We start from the raw sequence: 25,499 nt of genomic DNA, 5'->3' as shown, positions 1-25,499 counted from the left end.
AAAAATATCTCGCAACATGCAAGCAATTTTATTTTTGCCCAATCTGTTGAAGTGAAGGCCGTATTTTGTGTACAGCGTACGGGAGAGGTCACCTAGTGGTAACAGAACTGCATGCTTAGCATTATTTACCAACTGCTCTATCTCCATATTCAAGCAAGTAACTCTATTATTTAGTTGGGCTGCATGATACTTGTATGGTAATTCTGCTACAATCAAATTAGTGTGCGCTGTCATATCAATGATCTTCTTAAAAGCATCAAGTAGAGGTCCAGCAGAGTTGTCTTCACTGAGATCATCATTAGTTCCAGCTATAATAATAACGTAGTCCTCCGATCCGAATGACTTTGTAAGTGCTACAAGGTTCTCTGTAACCCCATTGAGCTTGGCGTTAGGCTTGTATATGCTGCATATATTATCTACTCTGTTAGGCCAAATCTTCGTTAAGTACGAGTAAATATCCCTTCCATGACTATCTGCCAAGATTAGGATGTTGCGCTTTCCCTCTCCAGCATTACTAACTAGATGACTGTCACTATGTTGTATGTTTGTTATCAGGGGTTGCTTCTTTGACTTATGGTTTGCTATAGTTTTAATACATGATTGTGGACTATATTGCAAAACTATGTCTACTGTATCATTGGTCTCAGAAGATGATAATACTTCAAAGCTGTTTCGTAATGCAATTGTTGGTGAAGGTTGTTCCTGTACAGGTGCATGTTTTGTCTTTTGTGTCTTATCCTTCTTTTTCTTTTTGTTTCCTTCATTACAATGGGCTCTGGTGTTATGAATCCACTGTTTATTATTGCCATTGCCTTTGCTGCTAGGAAGTTGGGGGCTTACAATGCTGTCACACAGCTGACAGAGTAGCAGTCGCGCAGTGACAATGACGTGTAAGCCGCACTCAAAGTTGCTTACTTGCTGTGCAACCACAGCATCGCCTAGAACCACGCCATTAAGCCCAATCTGCTGTAGAAGTGTCTCCGCGTGCCGCTTATTAATGCCCCGAGCTGAGTCATAATGTAAAGCCGAATTAGCTTGGCTGTCGAAAAGAACCAAACTCCAGTGCGTTCCTCCTTTTACAGTATTTTCCTCCCAGTTCACTGTGTTGCTGTTATTAATACAGAAGAAAACAAATTTCATATCACTAAAAGACAAGTTGTTTAAGGTTTTCTCAACGTCTGTTTTAGTTTGGAGCTTCAATAGCTGCGACACTGCAGGCCCAATAAACAATATGTCATTTCTCAGTTTTTGAGATTCTGACTGAAGCATTGCAAAGTAGGAAGAAATTGTGTCATCTGATAACCAATTATCATTTGAACGTAGTTTTGGTTGAAACGTTACATTAGACAGCAAATTAGAACTTGATAATACTGTACTGATCGTGGAATTACTCGATGCGTTTTGTTCAGTTTGGGTCCCAGCAGTCATAGTAGATTTACTTTCTTTGTTTGTATGCATTTGTGTTAGTTCCTCATTTAGTTTGTTAATCAGGCATTCCTTATTTTTTAACTGCCCTTTTAGATGAGAGATATCTACCTTGAGATTTTCTATTTCAGTTCTAAATTTAGAGCATAACTCATCAGACTCTTCTTCAGCTAACCTCAGAGACGTTTCCATTTTCCTTTTTTCAAACATAAGTTGATTGTTGATTTCGCTCAGTTCTAAAACACTAGTTCCATCCTCGGGTTCATTTTGTTTATCAGGATCATAAATAAACTCATCTGCTGTATTGTTGCAAAAAGAATTAGCTTCATCAATTGCTAGTTTTAGCGGGTTTGATAATTTCTTGGACGGTAAAATATTTTCTACATACATAGAGAAATCAAATATATCCATTTGTTTGCAGGTGCCAGTTTGACCAGTTCCAAAAAATTTTAACTTATATTTGTCTTTTTCAATTGTAGTTATTAAAGCAGGCCATGGCTTATGACCTTTTATCTTAGCAAAAACCACATCATTAATTGAAAACATTATTCACATTTGCAGAAAATTTATTTACTATCCAGTGATGTAGTTCATAAAAAATGGTTCAAATTCAAAATAAACATACAGCTGATTAGGTACTATGAGCAGTCCTTGATTGATAAAGAGCAGTTTGTCTGTGGTCAGTGAGGGCAGGGTTCAACAGCTGTCGTCAGTCTGTATTGTTTAGACACCAGTGCCTAACATGTCTAGTGTCTTTGAACCTGTCTAGTTCCTAACCTGTCCAGATCATGTTCTAAGCAGATCAATACACAGGAATTCAGAACCCAATTTAAAAAATAGTGCCAATTATATTTGTTTTTGTGATCTTTGTTAGTTTGTTTATATAATAATCAAACTGTTTTAAATTCAGAATACAATTCCCAGTGATATAAAATACTTTGCATATTGTCAGTGCTCTTAATTTAGGAATAAAAGTGGTCTGAAGTGGTTTTAAACATCACTGAAAAACATGTGAAAATGTGCATCCAATTTGTAAGTAGAACTATTTAAGATGTTTTTAAGGTAATTTACTGCCTTCTTTGAATGGTTATATGAAAATGTTGTTAAAAAACTGTTCTTCTATCAATATTACTTACTTATAGCTACTTTTAAAAGTTGAATAACACAGTATTTCATAGATAAAATAGAACACTTTAGAACAAGACTTTCTAAATTTAGTAGCAGACGACGATATCTTTATCCTTTTAACTTTGTGGATCCTTTTGGATTTTCCTTTTGGATTCCTATGGATTTTAACAGTATGGTATCAGAGGTACCATACTACAATTCATCACTCGGCCAATGTTCCATCTACTTACTCACTCTATATGTTTGCCAGGCTGAGTGCGCTGTTTGGCCATGACAATGGGGAAGTAACCAGTGTGATCCCTGACTCTGTCAGACTGGTGGAGAGTATTCCTTCACCTCGCTGTATCAGAGGTACCATACTACAGTTCATCACTTGGCCAATGTTCCATCTACTTACCTTATATGTTTGCCAGGCTGAGTGTGCTGTTTGGCCATGACAATGGCAAAGTAACCAGTGTGATCCCTGACTCTGTCAGACTGGTGAAGAGTATTCCTTCACCTCGCTGTATCAGAAATACCATACTACAGTTCATCACTTGGCCAATGTTCCATCTACTTACTCTATATGTTTGCCAGGCTGAGTGCGCTGTTTGGCCATGACAATGGCGAAGTAACCAGTGTGATCCCTGACTCTGTCGGACTGGAGGAGAGTATTCCTTCACCTCGCTGTATCAGAGGTACCATACTACAATTCATCACTCGGCCAATGTTCCATCTACTTACTCTATATGTTTACCAGGCTGAGTGCGCTGTTTGGCCATGACAATGGGGAAGTAACCAGTGTGATCCCTGACTCTGTCAGACTGGTGGAGGGTATCCCATCACCTCGCTGTATCAGAGGTACCATACTACAATTCATCACTCGGCCAATGTTCCATCTACTTACTCACTCTATATGTTTGCCAGGCTGAGTGCGCTGTTTGGCCATGACAATGGGGAAGTAACCAGTGTGATCCCTGACTCTGTCAGACTGGTGGAGAGTATTCCTTCACCTCGCTGTATCAGAACACATTTGCCACTTCAACTTCTGCCTCAGGAATTGAGGCAGGTCAAACCAAAGGTAATTACACTGTTACTTCATTTAAATCATGTTTTTTGTTCTTAGTCTCTTTAGACAGGTACAAAAGGTACCTATTTAAAGTATTGTAATTACAGTTATTGAAGAATATATACATCCAATCGGTAAATATTTGAAATTGATTTTGTAACCCTATGATCACTTTTATTTAAGTGAATTTAATTAAAGTAAACACCGTATAAATTGACTAGCTACAGTGAATAGCAGATCCTCTTTAGCCCTGTACCACTAAATGTGGAATATTTATTAGAAATTTTGTTTCCTTGAAACACGTCCGATTTGAATAACTAATAGCTTAAACGAATGCCGGTATTTCACTGAAGGTTCTTAGACAAAAATGTATAGGACTATATAATTATAACTGGTGAAATAGGTACACCTTAAATGAAGTAAGAATTCAAAGATAAATCAAATTTATGTTTTTTGCTCCAATAATACAGTAGATAAATATATGCCACTGCTTGATGTTTAATCTGTGCGTACATACCTTCAACTTGAGACCTCAATCATGAAAATCAGTGTGGTAGAAGAGCCAAACGAACTCGGAAAAGAAAAGCTGAATTTAACTTCTATAAAAAATACATGGGGAGCAAATTTTGTTTACGTATAAGGCAAGTGAGACAGTAGATATGCCAATGCTTGATGTGAAATCTGTGCCTGCATTCCTTCAATTCGAGACCTCAAACATGAAAATCGGTCGGGTAGAAGAGCCAAACGAACTCAGGAAAAAACTATAAGACAATTAGGATTGTTTGGAGTGTAATGATTGCGGGTTATTAAAATGTTTTTTCTCTTCTGTTGTTGCAGATCGTTTATGTTGCTCGTAACCCTAAGGATGTGTGTGTTTCTTATTACCACTATTGCCTGCTACTGCACAACCTGCAAGATTGTAGCTTTGAAGACTTTTGTGAACTCTTCTTGCAAGGAAAAGGTAAATTACTCATGTATCAACAAAGCTATTGCTTCAGTCATCTTACAATCATCCCTTAGATAATCATGTACCATTATATATGTTGATGTGCTAATGTTGTAGTTAAACTCTAAGATAATTCATAGGTTTTCTTTTATCCACAACAAGATTGTGTTAATATACTGTCAGCAATCTGACACATACTTTCTCACATTAGCTTGCCAACAACCCTTATCACAGCCTCGGGAAAGGGGTGGGAGAAAGTATGGTATTTTTGTGGTAAAATTACAAAAGTTTCCAACACTCTTGAACCATAATTTTTACTATAAAGGGGGTTATACCATTCTGTTAAGAATTATAAGAGCCGTAAAATACTAAACATGAATCAAAATCGGTCACGTTTTTTTCAAAACCCAGATTTGTTTATTTCATGGTTTTTTTCTTGGGATAATTGCCTGAGCTACAATAACTTTTGAACCATAATTTTTACAGCGATTGTGGCTATACCATCTTGTTTAGATTTAAAAGGTCTATAACATATACTAAATTTGAATATTTATATAATTTTAATACAGAAAATAATTAATAAAGTATTATGGATCTATATTAATTTTTAAGTTAGTTATAGTTAATTATTAATGTAGTTTCCTGTAAACTCTGTATGTTTTATAGCTCCAGTTGGACCATATTTGGACCATGTGCTAGAGTTTTGGAAACTAAGAAACGAACCCAATGTTCTGTTTTTGAAATATGAAGACATGAAAAAAGTAAGTGGACAATTTTCAAAAGCTGCTAGATTAAATATATGTAGTATAAAATATACTATATCTATGAATGTTTTATTGATTACAAATAGGGCACTAAGATAGAGTGTGGTGATGTCATCATTACAAAATTTGGTTTATTATTTGAAATAAATTAATGATACAGTAGACTTAAAAATAAATTATATTTAATGCGTTTTCTATGTCAAAGTACAGTACATGAAGTTATTGTTATCATTACATCATCCTATTAAAAAAAATCATATCACTAGTATTTTTCACAACTTATAATTTGTCTAATTGTTTATATACAGGGTGACAAAAAAAGTCTGGAAACGGTTTAATAGTCCAGTCAATGAATGATCCAAAAGTAGGTGTAGAGTGCGTGAGCAGGTAACTAAGCGATTCCTTCAGAAACTTGTTCAGGGGGCTTAGGGTGTTAACATACCAAAAGTCCTGACTCCTAGGTGGTGAGCCAGGGGGTGGAGGGGGGAAAAAGGGGGGGAAAAAGGTATGCATTTTGGGTTTTTTGATTATATCTCGAAAACTATCAACTTTTTGTATACTATAATAAATTATAAAATTGAAGAAGATTAAATTTTCTACAAGAAAAGTATATAATGTGTTTATTTTGGTTCAACAGATTACGAGTTATAACTTATTTAATTGATATCTTATTAAAATACTCCTTCCATAAGAAATACATGTAAATTAGTATGCGAAATGGGGCGAATCCTATCCGCCCAAAGGAAATATAACTGATATTCTGGAAATATTGACAAAATTTCCAGTAATTTGACACTTTAATCATGAAATTTTGTCAAAAATTAAAGCGAGGGTGAGCGTTTAAAAATGGGATGATTTAAGGTTTTTTTTATATTTACAATAAAAAAACACCAAAACTCAAAATTTTGTTACCTCGCCCTCGCCTTAATTTTGGATCAATTTTAATGATTAAAGTGTCAAATTACTGGAAATTTTGTCAAGATTTCCAGAATATCATTTATATTTCCTTTGGGCGGATAGGATTTGCCCCATTTTGCATACTAATTTACATGTATTTCTTATGGAAGAAGATTTTAATAAGATATCAATTAAATAAGTTATAACTCGTAATCTGTTGAACCAAAATAAACACATTATATACTTTTCTTGTAGAAAATTTAATCTTCTTCAATTTTATAATTTACTATAGTATACAAAAAGTTGATAGTTTTCAAGATATAATCAAAAAACCCAAAATGCGTACCTTTCTCCCCCCCCTTTTCCCCCCTCCACCCCCTGGCTCACCACCTAGGAGTCAGGACTTTTGGTATGTTAACACCCTAAGCGCCCTGAACAAGTTTCTGAAGGAATCGCTTAGTTACCTGCTCACGCACTCTACACCTCATTCTTTGACTGGACTATAATATCTTTTTAATTAAATTCGTTAGAAAATTTAAACCTTCCACATCAACTTACATGTATAAAAACTACTTTTTCCAAGAATTATCATTTTTTTATCTCTACCAGGGGACGACCCATGAGGAGTAGGTACATAATCTTTAATGTAAGCATAGGTTGATATGCACATCATTTTAAAGGTCTGGTCAAGTGGAGTTCATTGCCGGAAACCGCGTCAAAAAAGGTTGATCCGTTACAAAATGGCGGCTGTCCAAAGTTCTTGTTGAATATACCTGCACAGGCCTTACTATTGGTAAATACTCGTATTAAACATTAGCTTGAGAGCTGAAACTGTATTTTAAAGTCAACTAGTTCATAGACTAATATTATTCAATCTTCAAAACAAATTTAAACGGGTTTCAGATTTCCCGGCTAATGTTGAATATGAGTATTTACCAATTCTAAGGCCTCTGCAGGTATATTCCGCAAGAACATTGGACTGCCGCCATTTTGTAACGGATGAACCTTTTTTGACGCGGTTTCCGGAAATGAACTCCACTTAACCAGATCTTTAAAATTACGTGCATATCAATCTATGCTTACATTAAAGATTATGTACCTACTCCTCATGGGCCGTCCTCTGGTGAAGGTCAAAAAATGGTAATGCTTGCAAAAAGTAGTTTTCATACATATAAGATGATGTGAAAAGTTTTAATTTTCTAACAAATTTAGTTAAAAAGATATCAAGCCGTTTCCAGACTTTTTTGTCACCCTGTATATATATATACACAACATAACCATTCATCTGTTTTCAAGGGACTATACAGTAAAATGATAGTTTAAATGATAAGGGCAAGCTCAAACCAAGTTGTCATACTTCTCATTCTATCGGAGCTTCTATCTATCGTAATTTATTACTTGCAAGCTATGAGTAATGGTTACATGCAAGTATAGTCAAATAAAATACTTTTGCTGAAGTTTTGAACATACTATGTTATTTGGATATCTATCTGTATATGTAATTTGCTCTAGTGATGTTTATATCTTATTATCTTTGTCGTATGTATACCGTTGACTAAAAATGAACATTTATAATGCTCAATGAAAAGAAGGTCTTATTAAAAAATCACATTTCTTATGTAGAAAATAAATTATATAAACTAATTCCACAAAAACAAAAGATAGATTAATTATTTTTTGTCCATATGTAAGTTATGTGGAGAATTGGAGCAAACTAAATACAATGACTCTGTTTTGATGGGGTGTAGGACCATCGTGCAGCAGTGGCTAAGATTGCCGAATTCCTCGGAAAAGAACTGACTGAAGAACAGGTTACTAGCTTGATTGACCATGCAAGTTTTAAGAAAATGAGAGAGAACCCATCAGTGAACCTTCAACCAATCATGGAGCAAATGCATGGACCTGGACATGAGGTTAGTTCTCTGAAAATATTCTCTTTAAAGCTATTGGTTTTGTGCCATCTCCTCAGTAATAATTTCTCACATCTATTGAAAGATTATTTAAAAACTAGAGTATTTTATTTTCATAGTCACGAAGAAAGTGTAAAATGCATTATATAAAGTGGACAAAATTCTGTGAGATTATATCCTAAGGGAGTATGTTTTATCTATGATTATACCTTTAAAGTTATATCACCTCAAAATGTTCATGATCCCTGAAATTTTCTTAATTTTTGTATTGTAATAAGAGACGTTTGAAAAAAAAAACTGTCTGTTAAGAAAAAAATAATATCAAATATCAGAGTGCATTTTAGTCCCGGCTCAGCGTAGTATTAAGAACACTATACTATAATTGGGCACACTTATATAAATAAGTTAAATCAAACAAAGATTAATGAAACAGCATTATGTACTGTATATTATACTCTTATGTACCATGATAACATAGAGGAATTTGTGTTTTACTAATCAATGTGGAAAATGTCCGCAAAATTCCTTAGACAACTGTACATACTATCCTTTACCAACCAAAACTTTAAAATCCACCACTATGATGTCTAGGTCAAAGAGGAGATCAAGTTTATCCGCAAAGGTGAGGTGGGAGATTGGAGGAACCACATGAGTGATGAGATGTCTCGTAGGTTTGATGAGTGGTCAACACAGCGGCTAGAGGGGTCAGGTCTTACCTTCGACTCTACCTAACCACCTGACTGCTGCATGGTACATGTGTTATGGTACATGTGGTAATGTTGTATGTAAATAGGCTACTAAAACACATTACATTTTTGTTGTAAATAAACGTTTTTATTCAAAATGGTAAAATATTATTTTCTTTTACCTGTAAGTCAAGCGTATTTGTAACTGAAAATATTTGCTTTCCAATTATTTTTTCAACAGACTAAATGACAACCTTAATAAAGATTTCTAAACTACTTAGTTAATATATTCAATATTTGTGTTGTGGACAGCGAATAGGGACCTCTTGTTGGGAATTTTCGATTTTAAATTATATACGTATTTGAATTCCTTATTAAATTCTGAATCACTTGGTGCAAGTCCCATGCATCTGTGATTTTTCGTGTTTAAGCTATAGGACTTTGAAATTTTGTTATAGAAAAGGGTCATTTTGAGAAAAACACTTTTGAAAATTTCAAGTACGCATTAAAACAGTTTTTTTCGTATTCAAGAAGAGATTTTGGTATCGAAAGAAAGCTTATAATGTCCTCTTGGAGGCAAAACCAATTTTTGTCTTAACTCTTGATATTTTTCATTTAAATAATTGTTTAATATAGAAGCATGTCGTAAAAATCGCATTTCAGAAAAGGTACCTCTTGTCGGGACCGCAAAATTTGTGGGATATTTTGTTCTCCGCACACTGAACTTTGTTGTAGTTCACTAAATTTCCTCTAGATTGCAGGACAATTTATTTTTTTAGACTAAAATATGTTTATAAAGTGAATATTAGAAATGGGACCTCTTTGAGCACAAGTAATAAATAACACTGAGCGAAATAACATTAATAACATTGAGCGACAAGAGGTACTTTTTCTCAGACCGTGCAGAGGCTAACAAAATGTTTTATTTCAACCTTTTAAGTCTTCAATTCGATATTTTAACTGATACTGTCCTGTTCTATGATAAATGAGGTATAACAATCAATAACAACCCGAATTTTGATATTTTCGACCTTAATTATTTAAATCGGCCGTACTGAAAATTTTGCATCGCCGACAAGAGGTTCCTTTTCGCTTTCCACATCACATTTGTATTTCAACAGTAATATTCAATATTTGCTCATCATAATTACTCAAAATGTACTTAGCTTCACACGATATTGTAAACATTATAATTGGTGATAAATCTTTTATCAATTAAGTAAAACTGAATTGTAATTACAAAACATAAAACTATTTGTGTTCCCTAATTGGATATTATCTAATTGGACCTTTCTGGTACACATTTCTTTCCTCGTTCTAGGTGAAAACTTCATCCGATTTAGATTAAATTCAATAGCTTTCTCTATAACAGTTCTAAAATAAAAAACTTTGATATAGCTTTAATGTAGTGAAATTGCGGTTGGACAAGTGTTGGTTTTACACAACACTATGGTGCCTAAAGCAGTGCCAGTGCATCTACAAACTACATCTGTCATGGTGCTGGTAACATAAGCTCTCATCTTCAAAATATGCCATCTTTGAGATTATAATGTTAGTCCAGTTCCCCTGAGGTTTTCTTCTGTCCAATCATCAAAGCGTTTGATCCATTCAGGGCTCATCAATATCTTCCACTCTCCTACCTGGAATTAAATTCTTTTTGGTTGAAGCTATTTTAGGATAAGGTATTAAAAATATATTGCAGTCAGTATGTTTCCAGATCTATACAATTAATTTGTTTGGTTTATATTTGAGATTAATTGTGATTTGCAACAATCTTGTAAAATAGCAAATTTATTTAGAAAAAAGACTCGTCAAAATTGTATTTAACATGCTACATAAGTACCATGCAATTGTATAAATTAAAGTGTTATTGCAAGAATAATATGCAAAATATTATTTGAATCAGGGCAATTCAGCTAGTTAGAATGTTAAGCACATTTCTAAAGTAGTGAGCCAACCTAATGAGAAATGCGGTCCTAATTTTGATTCCACATAACAGCATTTTTCAGATTGTGCATAAAAACAAAGTCTATAATTAACGTAGCCTACATTATAACCAGGGGGTTTAGGTAAGAGATGCGTAAAATCAAACATTTAGTACCTAAATTTTTACTATTTTCCGGGTGAGGCCTCCGAACCCCCCACTACCTGCATCAAGATTAAAACTTAAAAACCAGGTTTAATTTAGATCACATTCCACTTATTTCTTTCTATTACTTTAGACTATAGATTATTCAGAAAAATATTTTACTATAGATACTGAAAAATATGTATCTTAAAGGTTCATTTCACAGTTACCTCAATACGTTACTGGATAGGTTATACTGAACTATTGTATTCCACTTTATATGTTTTTTTTTCTAAATAAATACCTACTGTATTTTTAAAAAATAAAAAAAATCCCACTGACCTGTCCGCTCCTCATGAAGCTGCCCTCTGCTTCTACCAGTTTGTACTTCTTGTTGATCTCAATCACTTCTTCGTAGTTAACTGCCCGATTATTCTTCATGTTCTTGAAACTGAGATGTTCACAAAGCTCATCTACTTGCTTATCCGTCAGATTTTTCCCAAGAAATTCCGATGTTCTTTGTACCACTGATGGGAGGTCCTGGAAAAATAAAAATAAAAATTGTAGACACAGGATTTTGTAAGTAACTTTTGTCATGTTTTGGTTGGCTTGTTGCAGAAATCATTGGTTAAAAATGTAAGCCTCTTAAAAAAATGAAAATGAAATTAAAAATTCTTTTTTTCAGGCAAACGTACACTTAACCTGACATTCATAAATATTTAGAAATAATAATAGAGCGGGATTACTCAATCTAATCAAACATAAATATATTTAACAAGTACATTTCTCTCTCAGAAAAAAAATAAGAAAAAACATGCAAATTAAAAAAAAAACACACATTCACACACTCTTGCATACACACATCTGAAAACGCCCAAAGAAACAGTAGCTCTAGGACACCGGGCGTTCCACAGACGACAATCAAAAACCCTGTCATAAGCCGTGGTCACATGATGAAGTATACGCAATGTGATAGAAGAAGAACAAGACATTCGTGAAATACCCTGAGACACAAATTTTAAATCGGATTTTAAATATTTTGGGGAGCCTGTTTTCAAAGTTGAAAAAAACCCATGAGCGCTTGACTCCAATGAATTCAATTCTAAGGTGGTCTGGGACTGCCTTTCTGCGGTATGTGACCTGGGCAGGCGCAACAAGGTAACGCTCTGTTGGGTCCCTGGGCACTCAGGGATAGAAGGGAATGAGGTGGCTGACAGGCTAGCAAATGTCGCGTCAGCCTCAGACTTCGTGGGACCACAGCCTTTCTGTGGAATCTCTCGTGGGCATGCATGTCACTCAGTCATGGCATGGCCTCAGGAGGAACACAGGAAAAGATGGGTTAGGCTTCAGCACCATAGGGTAAGTAAGCTCACCCTCTTCTCCCCTTCCCAGACGGTCGCCTCCAATGCCCTACACTTGGACAGGAGGCGACTCAGACAGATCACATGAATGGTCACTGGGCATGGCTTTCTGAAATTACACCTGCATCGCTTGAGGATCCACAATGGTGACACTGCGTGTAGGAAATGTGGGCAATCAGAGGAGACTGCTGATCACCTACTCTACGACTGCACAGCTCTGAATGAGGTAAGGGACAGTACTCTTGGTGCAATGACAAGGGGCAGACACCTTCCTCAGGAGGAGCTCATTGACAGGATGCTTGAGTTCATTAAGCAACTCAGGTCTGACAGACTCTGAAGTACCATGTGGGGAGCGCAAAAAGCCCATCAGTGGCTGACGTGCAACAGGACAAGGTCCGCCCCTACAGAATCAATCAATCAATCAATCGACCCATGACAAAATTTTGATGACGCCAAATATAGTAATGTCTTTAACGTCTCTTTAATAACGTGTCTTAATACGTTTAATAATAATCAAACCAAAAACTATCTTAGTGATGATTTATTTTGCAAATGATTGTTGATTGATTGTTTGATTTGATTGATTGATTGATTGTTATTGTCACTTTCCTAATAGTTAGTATAGGTAATACTGTAACAGGCTTAACTTTTAGCCAATTTCCCATACACAACAGTACTAAAAATATTGCATGTTTTAATACTTTTTTATATTAATTATCTGTGAAAATTAATTATCTGACTATAAGAAACTTTTACATCTTATTTAAAAGTATTCGTTGTAGTTTACACTACTTATTAAGGATCTAAACCTTGTTAACAAAAGTGTTAAGAAAAAGGTTAACATTTAAGATATTGTCTACAATAAGCATTAGGTACCTTTTTGAGTTCTTCAAATTTTAAAAACAATACATTTGGATCATTTCTTCTTTCCCAGTAGCTCAGCACATTTTTCCAAAACGGAGCAAAGCATACTAAAACATTGTAAAACAAGACTATTGTTAGAAACTGTGTTATTAAGTAAACAGATTGAAAATCATTTTTTTTTATGTAATAACAAATAAAAATATGGTTAAGAATACAAATAGTTATAGTATTGCATATTATAATAAAAATAATTATAGTTCCTGTTATCTAAATTGCAAAAATATAAATTTTCTTTTATCTATAAAAATGGGAACTGTTATGTACACCAAGGCATACTTTTAGGAAGGGTTTCTCTGCGAACTGGGTAGGAAAACTAATTTTCTATGGTTATCCATATGTAATTTTCATTTTAGAAAACTATCTCAATAAAGTATTTAGCCTACTTAATTTTTCATCTTTATAGTGTTGTGAGATATTATGACGTATAACTAGGAGAATAATCTCATTCTACAGTATAACACTGTTAAATGATGAACTTATGGTTCATTGTGATTGTAGTATGGTATTAGCACAACCAGAGTTAAAACTCACAGGAGTCGTTGATGAAGAGTGTAGCGAACTCATCAAAACTCCCCTTGTACCCTTCCAACAGACGACAGTGGTGGTAGTATGATAGACAAGTGTCTTTCACATTGCGAGCGATGTATATTATCTAGAAGAACAAGTATCCACATGAGTACTGTAGTTGACAACTGAACAATCATAAAATCATTTGCACCTTATTGGGCACCTGACCATCAACATCTTTGCTTTACCATGCACACACAAATTCTTTGATTAATCTATGCTAATAAATCAGGCATCATCTCAAAGGTCATCATCATTGATAGTTAGCAAATTTGACAAAATTCTATCACTGTCTGGCTGTCTCAGCAAATGGATCACAACACATTAAATGTTTTGTATTGGCCTACTCATAGGAATCCCAGACGTCCTCCTTTTCCCGGACACGTCCTCTTTTTGGGTACAAAAAAAACGTCCAGGGGGATTTTTGGCAATACTTCCAAATGTCCGGGATTTTGACTTTGTGAGAGAATAAAAAGATTTTTCAGCAAGTATTAATATTAGCAATCAGCTTTTATAAGAAACTAGGTGAAACCCGTCGAAATCGACGGTCACTGTCTCTTTGCTCATTATTCATCTACGGAAAGTTAGGTGTAGTGGAATATACTTGAAGTGAAGTTGGCTTTTACTCTTGAACTGTTAGGGACCTCCTCGTTTATATGGTTGTGCGGCTTCTTTGGCAACAAATAATTCCAATAACATAACAATGCGGCATTTCCAAAAAGCAATAAATACTGTAAATTGGCTGTTACGTAAATATTGACGTTTACATGCATTGTTAAACAACGTATCTTATAAAGGATGATGTGATCTAGTTTAAAAGGAATATGACCTTTCTGTCATGACAGTAGCTGCTTGAATAGTATTTACTCTTTGTGCCTTTTTTATAGCCAAAATGTCGTGTTATTTTAAATCATGTTAACAACCCAGTGAGCCACGGTCCGTAATATAGACCACTTAAAATAATTTGTCAAGATAGGTACCATTTTAGGTCAGGTTTCTGTGTTTGGATGTTATTACACACGATAAGAGCACAATAAACTTCTTCTGCAGATAAATAATCTGCTGGAGAAATATAAGCCGAATTATAAATGTCACAATGTGACTTTGAGCATTTTGTAACTATATGGGTACGCTACAAAGTATTTTTGAGGCTGCTGCTCAGTGCACTTTAAGAATATATTTTTAGAGATAAATTAAATGATTTTTGTTGCTGAGTAGCGTTACTAAACATGCACAACCCATTTCGTTACCTACTCTAATAACATTCAAAGGCTCTCTAAGAGTTCAAATTCTTATTTGTATACTTATCTATATTAGGTTTTCATTAGGCTGAATTAACAACATCGAAGTAACCTCTATGAAAAGTCTGTAGTAAATTGCAGTTAACAGCTTAATGACTTTCTAAATCATGCACATATTTTTACATAAATATTATAAAATGTTTTATCCAGTGGCTGTAAACTACTATTAATTTAGCAAAATATGGACACTGCTCAAATGGGCAACGTGCCCTTCTGCACTTGTATAATTTTGTATTGTATTACACAATCGAAGATTTTTCCAATGATTGAAAACATGTATAACAATAATCTCGTGAACCTCTGATGATCTGTAGAATAATATGATAAAATATAGGCAAAAGTGGGGGAAAAGGCAGACAACAACTCGTACAACAGATAATAGATAGTTCAATAAGAAATTACTGTAAGAGTTCTGTGATAAAAAGAATTTCCACTGATTTCGTAATGGAATGTTATATTGCAAAACATGACATGATACAGAAAAAAATAAATTTTTCCTACAGTCACCCGACAAAGTTGGCTTCCTTGTACTGTTTATAGTACAGAAAGCTGCTAATTGCTGCATATTTATACTTTGCCGTACGGTTTATACTTTGTCGTACGGTTTATACTTTGCCGCACATCAGGATTCCAACGAAACAACACAAAACAGCGTGGTTCTATAATGCACGTAATCCGTGTACGCTTGGAAATAGGTTGGCAACACTTAAAGATAATAATACTATGAGCAGCTGATTGACTATTATAACTACGATTTAACCTCTCATTTCGTGTTTATAGTTTCGGTATTTCTGAACTTTCTGGACTTTTCTTTTAAACGTATTTAAAACATTCCTACGATCTTAATAAACAAGAAAATACCTTCAAAGCATTTTTTTAGGTGTGGAAACCACTTCAAATTATAAAAACATACGGAACTATATTCTCAAAACGCGGAGCACATTTCTTGCCGAGGAAAAACAGCGGAGTGATACAGACCGCGGGTACTACTTTCTCTAGGGCACCATTTGTGTTGCCAGCTGAACCTAAAAACGTGTTATATAGTGTTTGAAAGACTAATTATTTATATGCCTTATAGTGACTGTAGGAAAAATATAATGTGTAACACGAGTGAAAAAGGCCTTTGCTGCACTCGAGATCATTACGCACTCGCCTGCGGCTCGTGCGTAAACATTGCTCTCGTGTGCAGCAAAGTGCCACTTTCACCACTAGTTACACAAATAACTATTAAAATCAGAAAATAGCATTGCAAATACTTCTTTTAGACAATTTAGTAACTCCCAATAAATGTGTGTTGTTTAAAACACAATTGAAAAATCAACAGCTGTTTCATTAAAAAGTATTATCCACATGGTCAAAACATAAACAAATCTGTAGAGGGATCTTTAAAGGCTTTTGGGGCAGAGCCCTAAGGGAATTTACTTCGTTTGTCTTTTGATAACTCATCTACAGACCATGACCTTTCTTTTGACACCCCTACCAAGTTTCTACGCCCAGCCGTTCTCTCAAATTAGTGGAGACGAAGTTTCCAATTGAATTTCTAGTTTCCTCCATGTTAATCTTATGGGAAAAAATCCAACTTTAATGGAAAATCCTGCCCAAACTAATAAAGATATCAAAAAACGAAAAACACTTTGCAAAACTACAGATCAGGGCAATTTTTTTGACACTTTAATCATCAAAATCGGTCCGAAAATGAGAGAGGAGTTCTGTTCACAAAAATCGGCTTAGCGTATTATATATATAGATCGTCATCATAACATTAAACTAGGTTAAAATACTACACTTTAATAATATCTTACGTATAAAAGTGTCATTTCCTCTTTCTTTAGATAAAATTTCGTGTATAACGTACGCTAGAAACCATTGGAAATACTGTAGAACCAAACGGAACGGAAGGCGAACAATGGGTTTCCTGCTTTGCCTGACTCTGCTGACTGTAAACTGAATAACTCTGCTCACTATACTCCGTTCAAACAGCCGTGGCACCTGACGGATTAGGAGATTTTTTTTTAAATTTCAATATTAAATCATTCATATTTAGAGCACCTGATATCATATTTAAGAATAACACTACCCAATTGGTACGTTGCTAGCCACAAAACAACAACAAAAATGGTAGTGTCTCAGACTTGGATGCGGAAGGGACAGATTTAATTCCCGGCACAACCACTCACAACCACAAAAAAGTTGCACAAAAACTTTATTCTCACATTGACCCCTTGTAAAATGCCACTGGCATATAAAAAAATTAAAACACTGAGAACCAACTATTCAGGCGGTAGCAGTGACGGGACGCCGACGGCATCGTTAATTGGGTAGTGTACTTTGTGTAGGTTAACTGCAGTCGTGTTGGGTGCTAGTTCTTAAACACTTCTTAGATAAAATAAGTTCTCTGGTTCAAAATCATGGTCTGATTTTGGACAATTTCTGTTTAGCATGCACATTGGCACCAGTTAAAAGGGTGTTTTTGTAAATCAAACATGCTTGAATGTGTTGTAATGTTGCGGTATTCCTTTGATATTAAAACCACAAGTCTCAATAATAAAAAAAACAAAACATGACATCATACGAGTACAAGTTTATTTTTAACATTTTTTTGACCTTTAAAAAATAAACTGGGAAGCTTGAACACATTAAACTAGGTCCTCAAAATAGCTTAAAAACTACTAATTTTAGCACGTTATTTCCAAATTTTTCCCGGGGGAAGGCCCCCGGTGACCCCCCCCCCCCAAAAATATATGTCTAGTACCGCCCTTGGTGAGTAATTTTGTCCTCTTTTTTGATGGAGGGTCCCTGGGAACCCTACCTACTCATGACTCCTCTGAATGCTAATGAATCGGCAATCATAAATCATACAAAATTATTACAGCAGTTTGATTGGCATTTTAAATTATGAGCTTTAGTGAATTTCCCACATAAGTAGGTCTTGTGGTAAGTCCTAGACCCCTGACAGATTTTTGTTTTTGTTTTGTGGTCCCGAGAGGCCAAAAACCCAGTATTATGAAAGTTCACTACCCTCTGGATTTTACTCTAAACTCTTTTTTATAAAACCAGCGTTAGTTTTGACGCGTTTTGGTGGGTGAAATAGGGTTTTTTTAACTTGTGGTTTAAATCATCAGTTAGTTTTAACCGAAGATTAACCAAACATTGTTAGTGTGAATTTGGTGGAATCGGGCCGTAATAATTAAGTTCGTTTAAACAATATGAATGCAATAATTAAATTTGTGGGTTTATTTTGTTAAGTTATAGTTGAACATGGTGTATTATGTCACCCATAATCTCAGCATGGCGAGCAGGGAGCAGGGTAATCACTTACTTACCATTAGTCAAACATATAATACCTTGGCATTATTTTGGCGTCTCTGAAGCTGAAGAGGCAGCAGGTTGAAGGGCATATGAGACTTGACAAACCTTGGACTGGGCAGATCCGAGATGTAGCCTGTAGCATCCCTCACAAACCTCGGCACCTCAAAGTCTGGGTATTGTAACAGCAGCTTCTCATAGTTGAACAGGATTGTGTGTCTGCTCAAACATAATTACTTCACTAAGATACGACATAATTTGTTTACATATTAAAAGCTGGATATGAATGCAGGGTGAGTATAGAATGGAGTGAAAGATCTATGTAGACAAAGATGTAGCTTTGTTACTGACACGATCAGCTGTTTCTATAGCCAGGATTATTTATCAAAAGCCCAATGATAAAGGACATCTGGGGTTCAGTTTAGAACCATCAAGAGCACGGAGAGCACCTCAAACCTTTATTACTTAAGTGTACAGAGTATGTCATACTCACAGATAAATTAATCATCAGTTCTTATCTTTAATTTCTACAAGAAAGTGTAAAGCATTTTAAATATTGGACCTCTGAGGTTTATCACAAATGGATCAAACACTTTAAATATTTGTACAATATTCCCTCTTGAGTAACATTTTAATTAAAAAAATAAATTTAAAACAATAAAAAGAACAATGTTAATATTGAAGTACAGTATGTTGTTCACATACTCATTCATACTATAAATATATTGATTGACTTACTCAAGAAATGGGAACCTTTCAGGTAACTTGACTTTAGCTCCTTCAAAATCTAGGTCATTTGCTATGCACCATACCATTTCTTGAGTCCATGTTGTTCCTGAAATATCATGCTTGAATAAACAGCAAGAAAATTAAAACAAATACCTAAATAGCCATATAAAATCCTATTATTGGTTTTATTGAAAATAGGCTTTACCTTCGTCAATGCAGCTCAAATAATGGTGTAACTACGTTGGTTACGGCTGTTTCAGCAATACAATGCCATCGTCAGACTACGAAATCTCAGCTGAAGGTGTTGAAGTTAAAACACCTTGGTTATTTATTGTAGTTATATCTATTGATTCCATTTTCCAACTTGGTACGTGTATGATGACTAATAGGAACTATTCTTTTGCAAAACATCAAGTTTTTACTTTGTATAATATTAAAATGACAAAAAGTATGGCAATTTAATTACCTTTACAGAAATGTATATTTTGTATAGGGTCATAACACAAAATAAGGGAGAATAATAAAATTTCTGAAGTTAAAACTAAAAAAAAATGGGCAAAACCAATAAATTAGCAGGTATTACCATTATAAAAATGAAATTTTGTCTCTAGAGAAATGGTCATAAAGTGTTATGACGCTATACAAATTGTACATTTCTGTTAAGGAAATTGAATTTCCATCCTTTTTGTAATTTGTAACCTTTTTATAAATCCTATGGTTTTTAAGCTATTAAGCTTTGAAAAATTAAAATGGCCGCTATTTTGAATTTATACAAAGTGGAAACTTGATCGTTTGCAAAAATATAGTTCCTATTAGTCATTCATGTACCAAGTTTGAAGTTCGCACCTTAAGTTGTTTCAAAGTTATCGTAAGTTATGTAAAAAATGCATACACACTGACATACGGAAAACGAAGCGAGATAGGGCTTATGTTTATACGATATTTTTGGTTTGTTTTGACTTGAGGAACATGCCCATGGAGTTTCAGGAGAGAGTTTCGATACACTCTGTACATTAATAAACAAGCACCCTTTTTCTCACTTCTCACTTGCAATTTGAGAATATTTATGTTAATTGTATCAAAAATAGGAATTCAACTTTTCTTATGGAGATTTAACATGGAGCTAAGCCTATACAGAATTAATAGACAAGCATGTTTATTTAAAACCTTTTTTCTCAGCTCCTGTGCATCGCAGGGAAAATCTACGCATACTGTTAGAAAGATATTTGCCTTTAGTTGTGCAGAATACCTTTTATATGTTAAACTGTAAGGCTAAAAAATAAACACAAAAATTAAATAAAATAAAAAAAATTACAGATGTGTTGCCATGCTGGTGACGCAATAACAACAAAATATAAACAGAAAACCAAAACAAATTAAAAATAAATCCCAATCATATGTTTTCTTTAAAGTAGAGATGAAAATAGATGGAGTTTTCAGTTTTATTTTATTGTTTGGTATATTTGTCAGTTTGGCAATCGCCTAATACCTTTTTCCTTTTTTACGTTACTGTACCTAATAAAACCAATATTTGATATCTATTATACATTATGTGTCTGTTTTATAGTGTTTTAACTTTAACCACCCAAACAAATTACACACAACCAAATAAGGCTCGTCCCTGGTACTTATGATTATGAATATTATTGATTATTGTTGTTATGAATAAGTAAGACAACAATTAAAACATCATTGTAAGGTTTTATGTTTAAAATCAAACGGACATGACAGAATAACGGAAATGAACTGATTACTTGATGGTTATTATGGTATTAGTGGATGACCCAAAGCACAATCTATAGTCTATGGAATCCCTCCATGTCCATCATGGAGTTACTGTAATCTATTTTGTACCTGCCATACTAGCATCATAGATAAAACATACTCCCATGATGCCAGTTAAATCGTTCTTTAAAAAAGTATTGTTTTATATCATACTAACTATTTATTTATAGTTGCAAATATAATTGATCATGTTAAGATTTATGTTACTTTCGTACAGAGTAAATTACATAAATGCAATATCATTCGCAATATAATTGATGTCATTATTAAATTTGTCAGTTCGTGTGGAGACACGGAAGTGCGGAAGTGCCATATCGAAGCTTGGTACATGGCCTTGGGTAATCAAACATCATTGTGAACTTGCTCGGTGAAACCTGCGACCTTGATCACAGGCACCCGTTGATAGGCGCGCTCGCGTGTGTGTGATTGTGTCTGGACGCCACGTCGAGAAGAGTATTAGCTATAGTCCTTGACACGATCGAAATTAAAGAGCCGAGCAATCACCAAGTGTAAAAACTGCCAAAAGCGTGAAATCGACCGACATGGTGGTTTGCTCTGGAAGATTGCACACGCTGATTAGCCTTCGTGAAGGCGGATAACAATTATCTAGGTACCCTAGAAGTATACCGAGTTTCAAGTTTGGAGAGCCGAGCCTGGGTGGAAATACAATTAAGTACCAAAAAGAGACTTTCGCTCCGAGTGATGAGCAACTATTTACATCATACTGTGGAAATACACAGAGGATACGCGTCCGGTAACCGGACGTGGATTAGGCGTCCGGTAACCAGACGTGGATTAGGCGTCCGGTAGGGGGTCCCGGAACGCCATTACCACAATGATACGATGTTCAGCCATCAGTGATCGTGGTGTAGTGGATAGAGTGCTCGACTGATATGCGAGAGATCCCCGGTTCGAAACCTATCGGTAACTATAACTTTTTGTCACAGATTTTTCTTTGAATGTAATTTCTTCTTAACTGTACATCTTTTGTTAGAATTTTTGGCATTTATAATTTTATGTTATGATGAGAATGGAACCTTCATTTGATTTTTTTCACTATCAGCAAGTTTGGTTGGTTAGGTTAGGTTATGACAGTAACTGCCGGACGCCTAATCCACGTCCGGTTACCGGACGCGTATCCTCTGCGGTGGAAATAACCTACCAATCGTTACAAAATTACACCACATAATTTGAGGTTATATGAAGTCGTCATCAATGTTTACATTTCTGTTGTTTACAAACATAACTTTAAATGTCGTGTGATTATCAGTGTTTTCATAATCTACTGATACATTTTTGATATTATCGAACCGAAAAATTTACCATTTGTGTTTTTCTGTTCCCTCTTTGAAGTTACCCGAAAACGATGAATTAGCGGACTATTTGGAGAACTGCAAAACGGCTGCTTTCCGGACAGTGGTGAAAAATAATAAAGATATAGCTACGAAACTTCAACGGCTGTCATTTTTTACTCGTTTGTCCGTTTGAGTTTGCCGCATTATATTTGACTAACAAATACCTTTAATTTGATTTGATGTGCATATTATCAAAACCTATGCTTACATTTAAGATTTTTTCTGACCCCCCTAAGGAGTCAGCGTAGGTAACACTGAATAATGTTTTTAAATAGTTTTATGTCCAGTGAATTTGTACCAAGTTTCGTAGCTCCATCTTTATTATTTTTTGAGATATTTAACCGTTCGGGACATATTTTCCACCTTGTGTAGTAAATGTTAAGAAAGGTTCAAATAGGTTGCCTAGAAGCGTTTACCTAGGTTCAAACCAATGGACCTAGAAAACTGAAATGTCCATATTCTAAGTAAGTTTAAATACTGCATTTATATTTTGTTTCTTAGACCAACCAGCTTTAAACCAATTTAGCATCGCACCGTCCTACTTTCCCTTTGTGTTATATTCAGTCAGAGAATCTTGATGATAAATTTAGAAAGTCAACAATTCACAACGGCCCGCACTTGTACGTCTAACAATAACTTTGTATACATGTTGTCTTCGTTTCGCTATAAAATAAAAGTGTGAGTCACATTATCACGATTCAACCATCATTTAAATTTATTGAAATTTGTCAGTAGGTAAGAAAATAGTTTTACCCCAAACCAACAACCAAAGGCCAGGTTCAAAGTTGTCGGACGAAATTTGATCTATTTAATCGTTATTTAATATACTAGAAAACTCGTTCGTCTAGCTAGAATGGAACTTACTTCTGCACCTTTTTGCTACGACGAGAGGTATACAAAGAGGGGCTCTAATTTATTGCTTGTGATAGACGAAATCCTAGGGTAAACATTGATTATCCTGTAGGTATATTCATTGATTTGACGACAAGTACCCTCTCACGCGACTAGACGATGCGTATGTACACTATAGCACTTACTCTATTGCGTTATGCTACCCCTAGTGGGAAGAATGTTTAGGAAAAACTACAATAAGGTTATGAATTAAAATTGTCCGATAAACCTACCAATAGAGAGAAGTACGACGAGACAGTGATTGAAATATATCGGTAATAATGTTAATACTTTTTGATGAAATGGCGACCACACATAGTAGGTATTTTAAGCCAAGTATGAATGGAGATGAGTGTAGGATGAGTGGCGCGATCTTGTAGTCTTGTTAGTGACTAAGGCCGACATATTCCGTAGACACAGCTGTTAATTAATAGCCCATACAGTTAATGGCAACTAAGGGACCTACAGTTTAAAGTGGAATCCGAACCACATTTTTGCCTTGGTATATACGAATTGGTCTAATTATCAGGATGGTGTGTAGTTAAGAAAAGGTTTGATCACTTTAATGAGAACCATGTTCATTGCAGGTCTTCTAGCGAGTTTCTTATATAGAAAATAATGCTATTGCCGTAGGTCTAGTCTCATCGTAAGACCTGGACCCAGGACCAATTTATTTTTTCGTTTTATTTATTTATTTATTTTTTTCGCTAAAATAGCATGTTAACCCATTGGAACAAGGGTTTATGGCCTTATGGGGTCGGTAATGGGGTAAAAATTGGGGTCTTTCAATTTTTTACCCTAAAAACAGAAAATTTTGCATTTCTTTCTAGACCATTTTGTAGAGCTTAAAAACAAATAACTTAGTATATTGAAACGTTGTTATGTGCTAGAGGAGAAAATAAAAAAAACGAAATTTTAAAATCCTGTTATTGTTATGAGTTAAGAAGTAAACTATTGTAGTTTATACTTTTGTATGGGTATATTTTAATCAAATTTGGAAAATGTATTTATTTCATCCTATACTTTTAACATTTGATTGAAAACTCCTTTTACCTTCCATATAGCAGTAAACCTAAGTACTAGTTGGATTAATTTTATTTAGATATGTCGTTTTTAAAGATATATTTTGGTGAAAATCCAATTACACGAAAGGGAATTCACTTGGTCTGCAGGTCTGTTGCGGTGGGGGTATTTTTGGTTTTAAATGTAGCTGTTATTTAAAAACAGACACGCATTCTGAAACTCAAAAATTAAGTTACTTAAGTTAAGCTCAATAATCTATTCGGTATAAAGATATTTATGGGATGAATAAATCATTTCCTCGATCGCACGCAATGTGCGTATTACATGAGCCCAATGACTGACGAAAGCTATAAAAAGCCTAAAGCATAAGCTATGCTGAAAACTAAATAAACGTTTTCACCACACTATGATGTTTTTAGCTGATTTAGATACGTTAATAATTGGTGGCTGAAAGTTACGTTTTGCTGGCCATGCCAGCTGTCATAGTCATTTGGGGACCAAGCAGGTTTTTACATCCCTAGGGCCGCAAAATCAGCTGCTCGCTTACTTTCTTAAAACATGAATGCATATTAAATACACAATCAGTATCCATAGCATTGCAACAAAAATGTTTTATCGTCACCGCTGCCTAGCAACTATTTATTATTATTTTTGTTGTGTTGACTGTTAGTTTGCATTATTATTGTGGTGAATAGTGGTTATAGGATATAGTTTGGTGAAAAATAGCGTTCGTACCACGGACCCAAATGGTTTTGCAGCTCTCGATCATTTTAAGTTCTCGACTTTGTCTCGAACTTAAAAACTGTCTCGAGCCTACTCATTTTCGGCCCTAATAGGTACGAAATATACTATTACGAACACTGTGTTTGCGTTTATCGTTTACCCCGTGAAACAAGCTCACGAATCAAATACAGCTGAGTAATTGATTCCCGTGCGTATGACGGGCTAACAGCTAGTATAAGAATACAAAAATTCACAACTAAAAATGATGCTCATGCTGAACTTTTTATTCTATTATAGACCTATAGACAAAATAAAAGATGCGGTTTTGATTACATATATTGTATAAAATCACAGTGAACTTGTTGCCATGCTTTAGGCTGTAAGCAAGTAAGTTACCAGTCTTGGGGAAGCTGCAGACCCAAACGTCCTGTTCGCGTATCTCAAGGTTGAGGATGTCCTGTGCGAATTGTCGGTAGTAGACAGGGAGGACGGTCCCCTGGCATCGTAGATAGCCGTGTCTGAACACTGTGAGGAAGTAGCGGTCTAGGAGCTGCTCGCTCTCGCCTCCCACGGCCGTGTACTCTACAACGGACGGCATCTTACTGTAGTCTGTACAGTGTACAGTGGAGGTGGTGATATAGTCTACCACACGAGGTCAACTA

The 25,499-nt window shown here is 35.0% G+C and overlaps 2 protein-coding genes across 2 annotated transcripts in view; one reads left to right on the top strand and one right to left on the bottom strand.

Annotated features, from left to right (window-relative positions):
* LOC128986752 (sulfotransferase 1E1) overlaps positions 1 to 8,962 on the top strand; it is a 19,875-nt gene extending 10,913 nt beyond the window's left edge. The window contains exons 4-8 of the mRNA XM_054407265.1: positions 3,460 to 3,613; positions 4,439 to 4,562; positions 5,214 to 5,308; positions 7,957 to 8,121; positions 8,710 to 8,962. Coding sequence (XP_054263240.1) covers positions 3,460 to 3,613; positions 4,439 to 4,562; positions 5,214 to 5,308; positions 7,957 to 8,121; positions 8,710 to 8,850 — 679 coding nt within the window. The 3' untranslated portion in view covers positions 8,851 to 8,962. The remainder of the gene's footprint in view (positions 1 to 3,459; positions 3,614 to 4,438; positions 4,563 to 5,213; positions 5,309 to 7,956; positions 8,122 to 8,709) is intronic.
* On the bottom strand, positions 8,905 to 25,499 carry LOC128986751 (luciferin sulfotransferase-like). Its single transcript, XM_054407264.1, has 7 exons — positions 25,234 to 25,499; positions 19,070 to 19,166; positions 18,370 to 18,550; positions 13,689 to 13,809; positions 13,110 to 13,204; positions 11,215 to 11,412; positions 8,905 to 10,444 (listed from the first exon to the last, which is right to left on the bottom strand). Exons 1-7 carry the CDS (start codon positions 25,433 to 25,435, stop codon positions 10,349 to 10,351), a joined length of 990 nt encoding a protein of 329 aa, XP_054263239.1. The 5' UTR covers positions 25,436 to 25,499; the 3' UTR covers positions 8,905 to 10,348.

The sequence above is a fragment of the Macrosteles quadrilineatus genome, unplaced genomic scaffold (assembly GCF_028750875.1).
Source record: "Macrosteles quadrilineatus isolate MER2022 unplaced genomic scaffold, UCM_ALF_1.0 Scaffold_2__2_contigs__length_208266976, whole genome shotgun sequence".
NCBI lineage: Eukaryota > Metazoa > Arthropoda > Insecta > Hemiptera > Cicadellidae > Macrosteles > Macrosteles quadrilineatus.
Note: the sequence above shows the minus strand (reverse complement) of the source record. Positions and strands in the feature narration are given on the sequence as shown.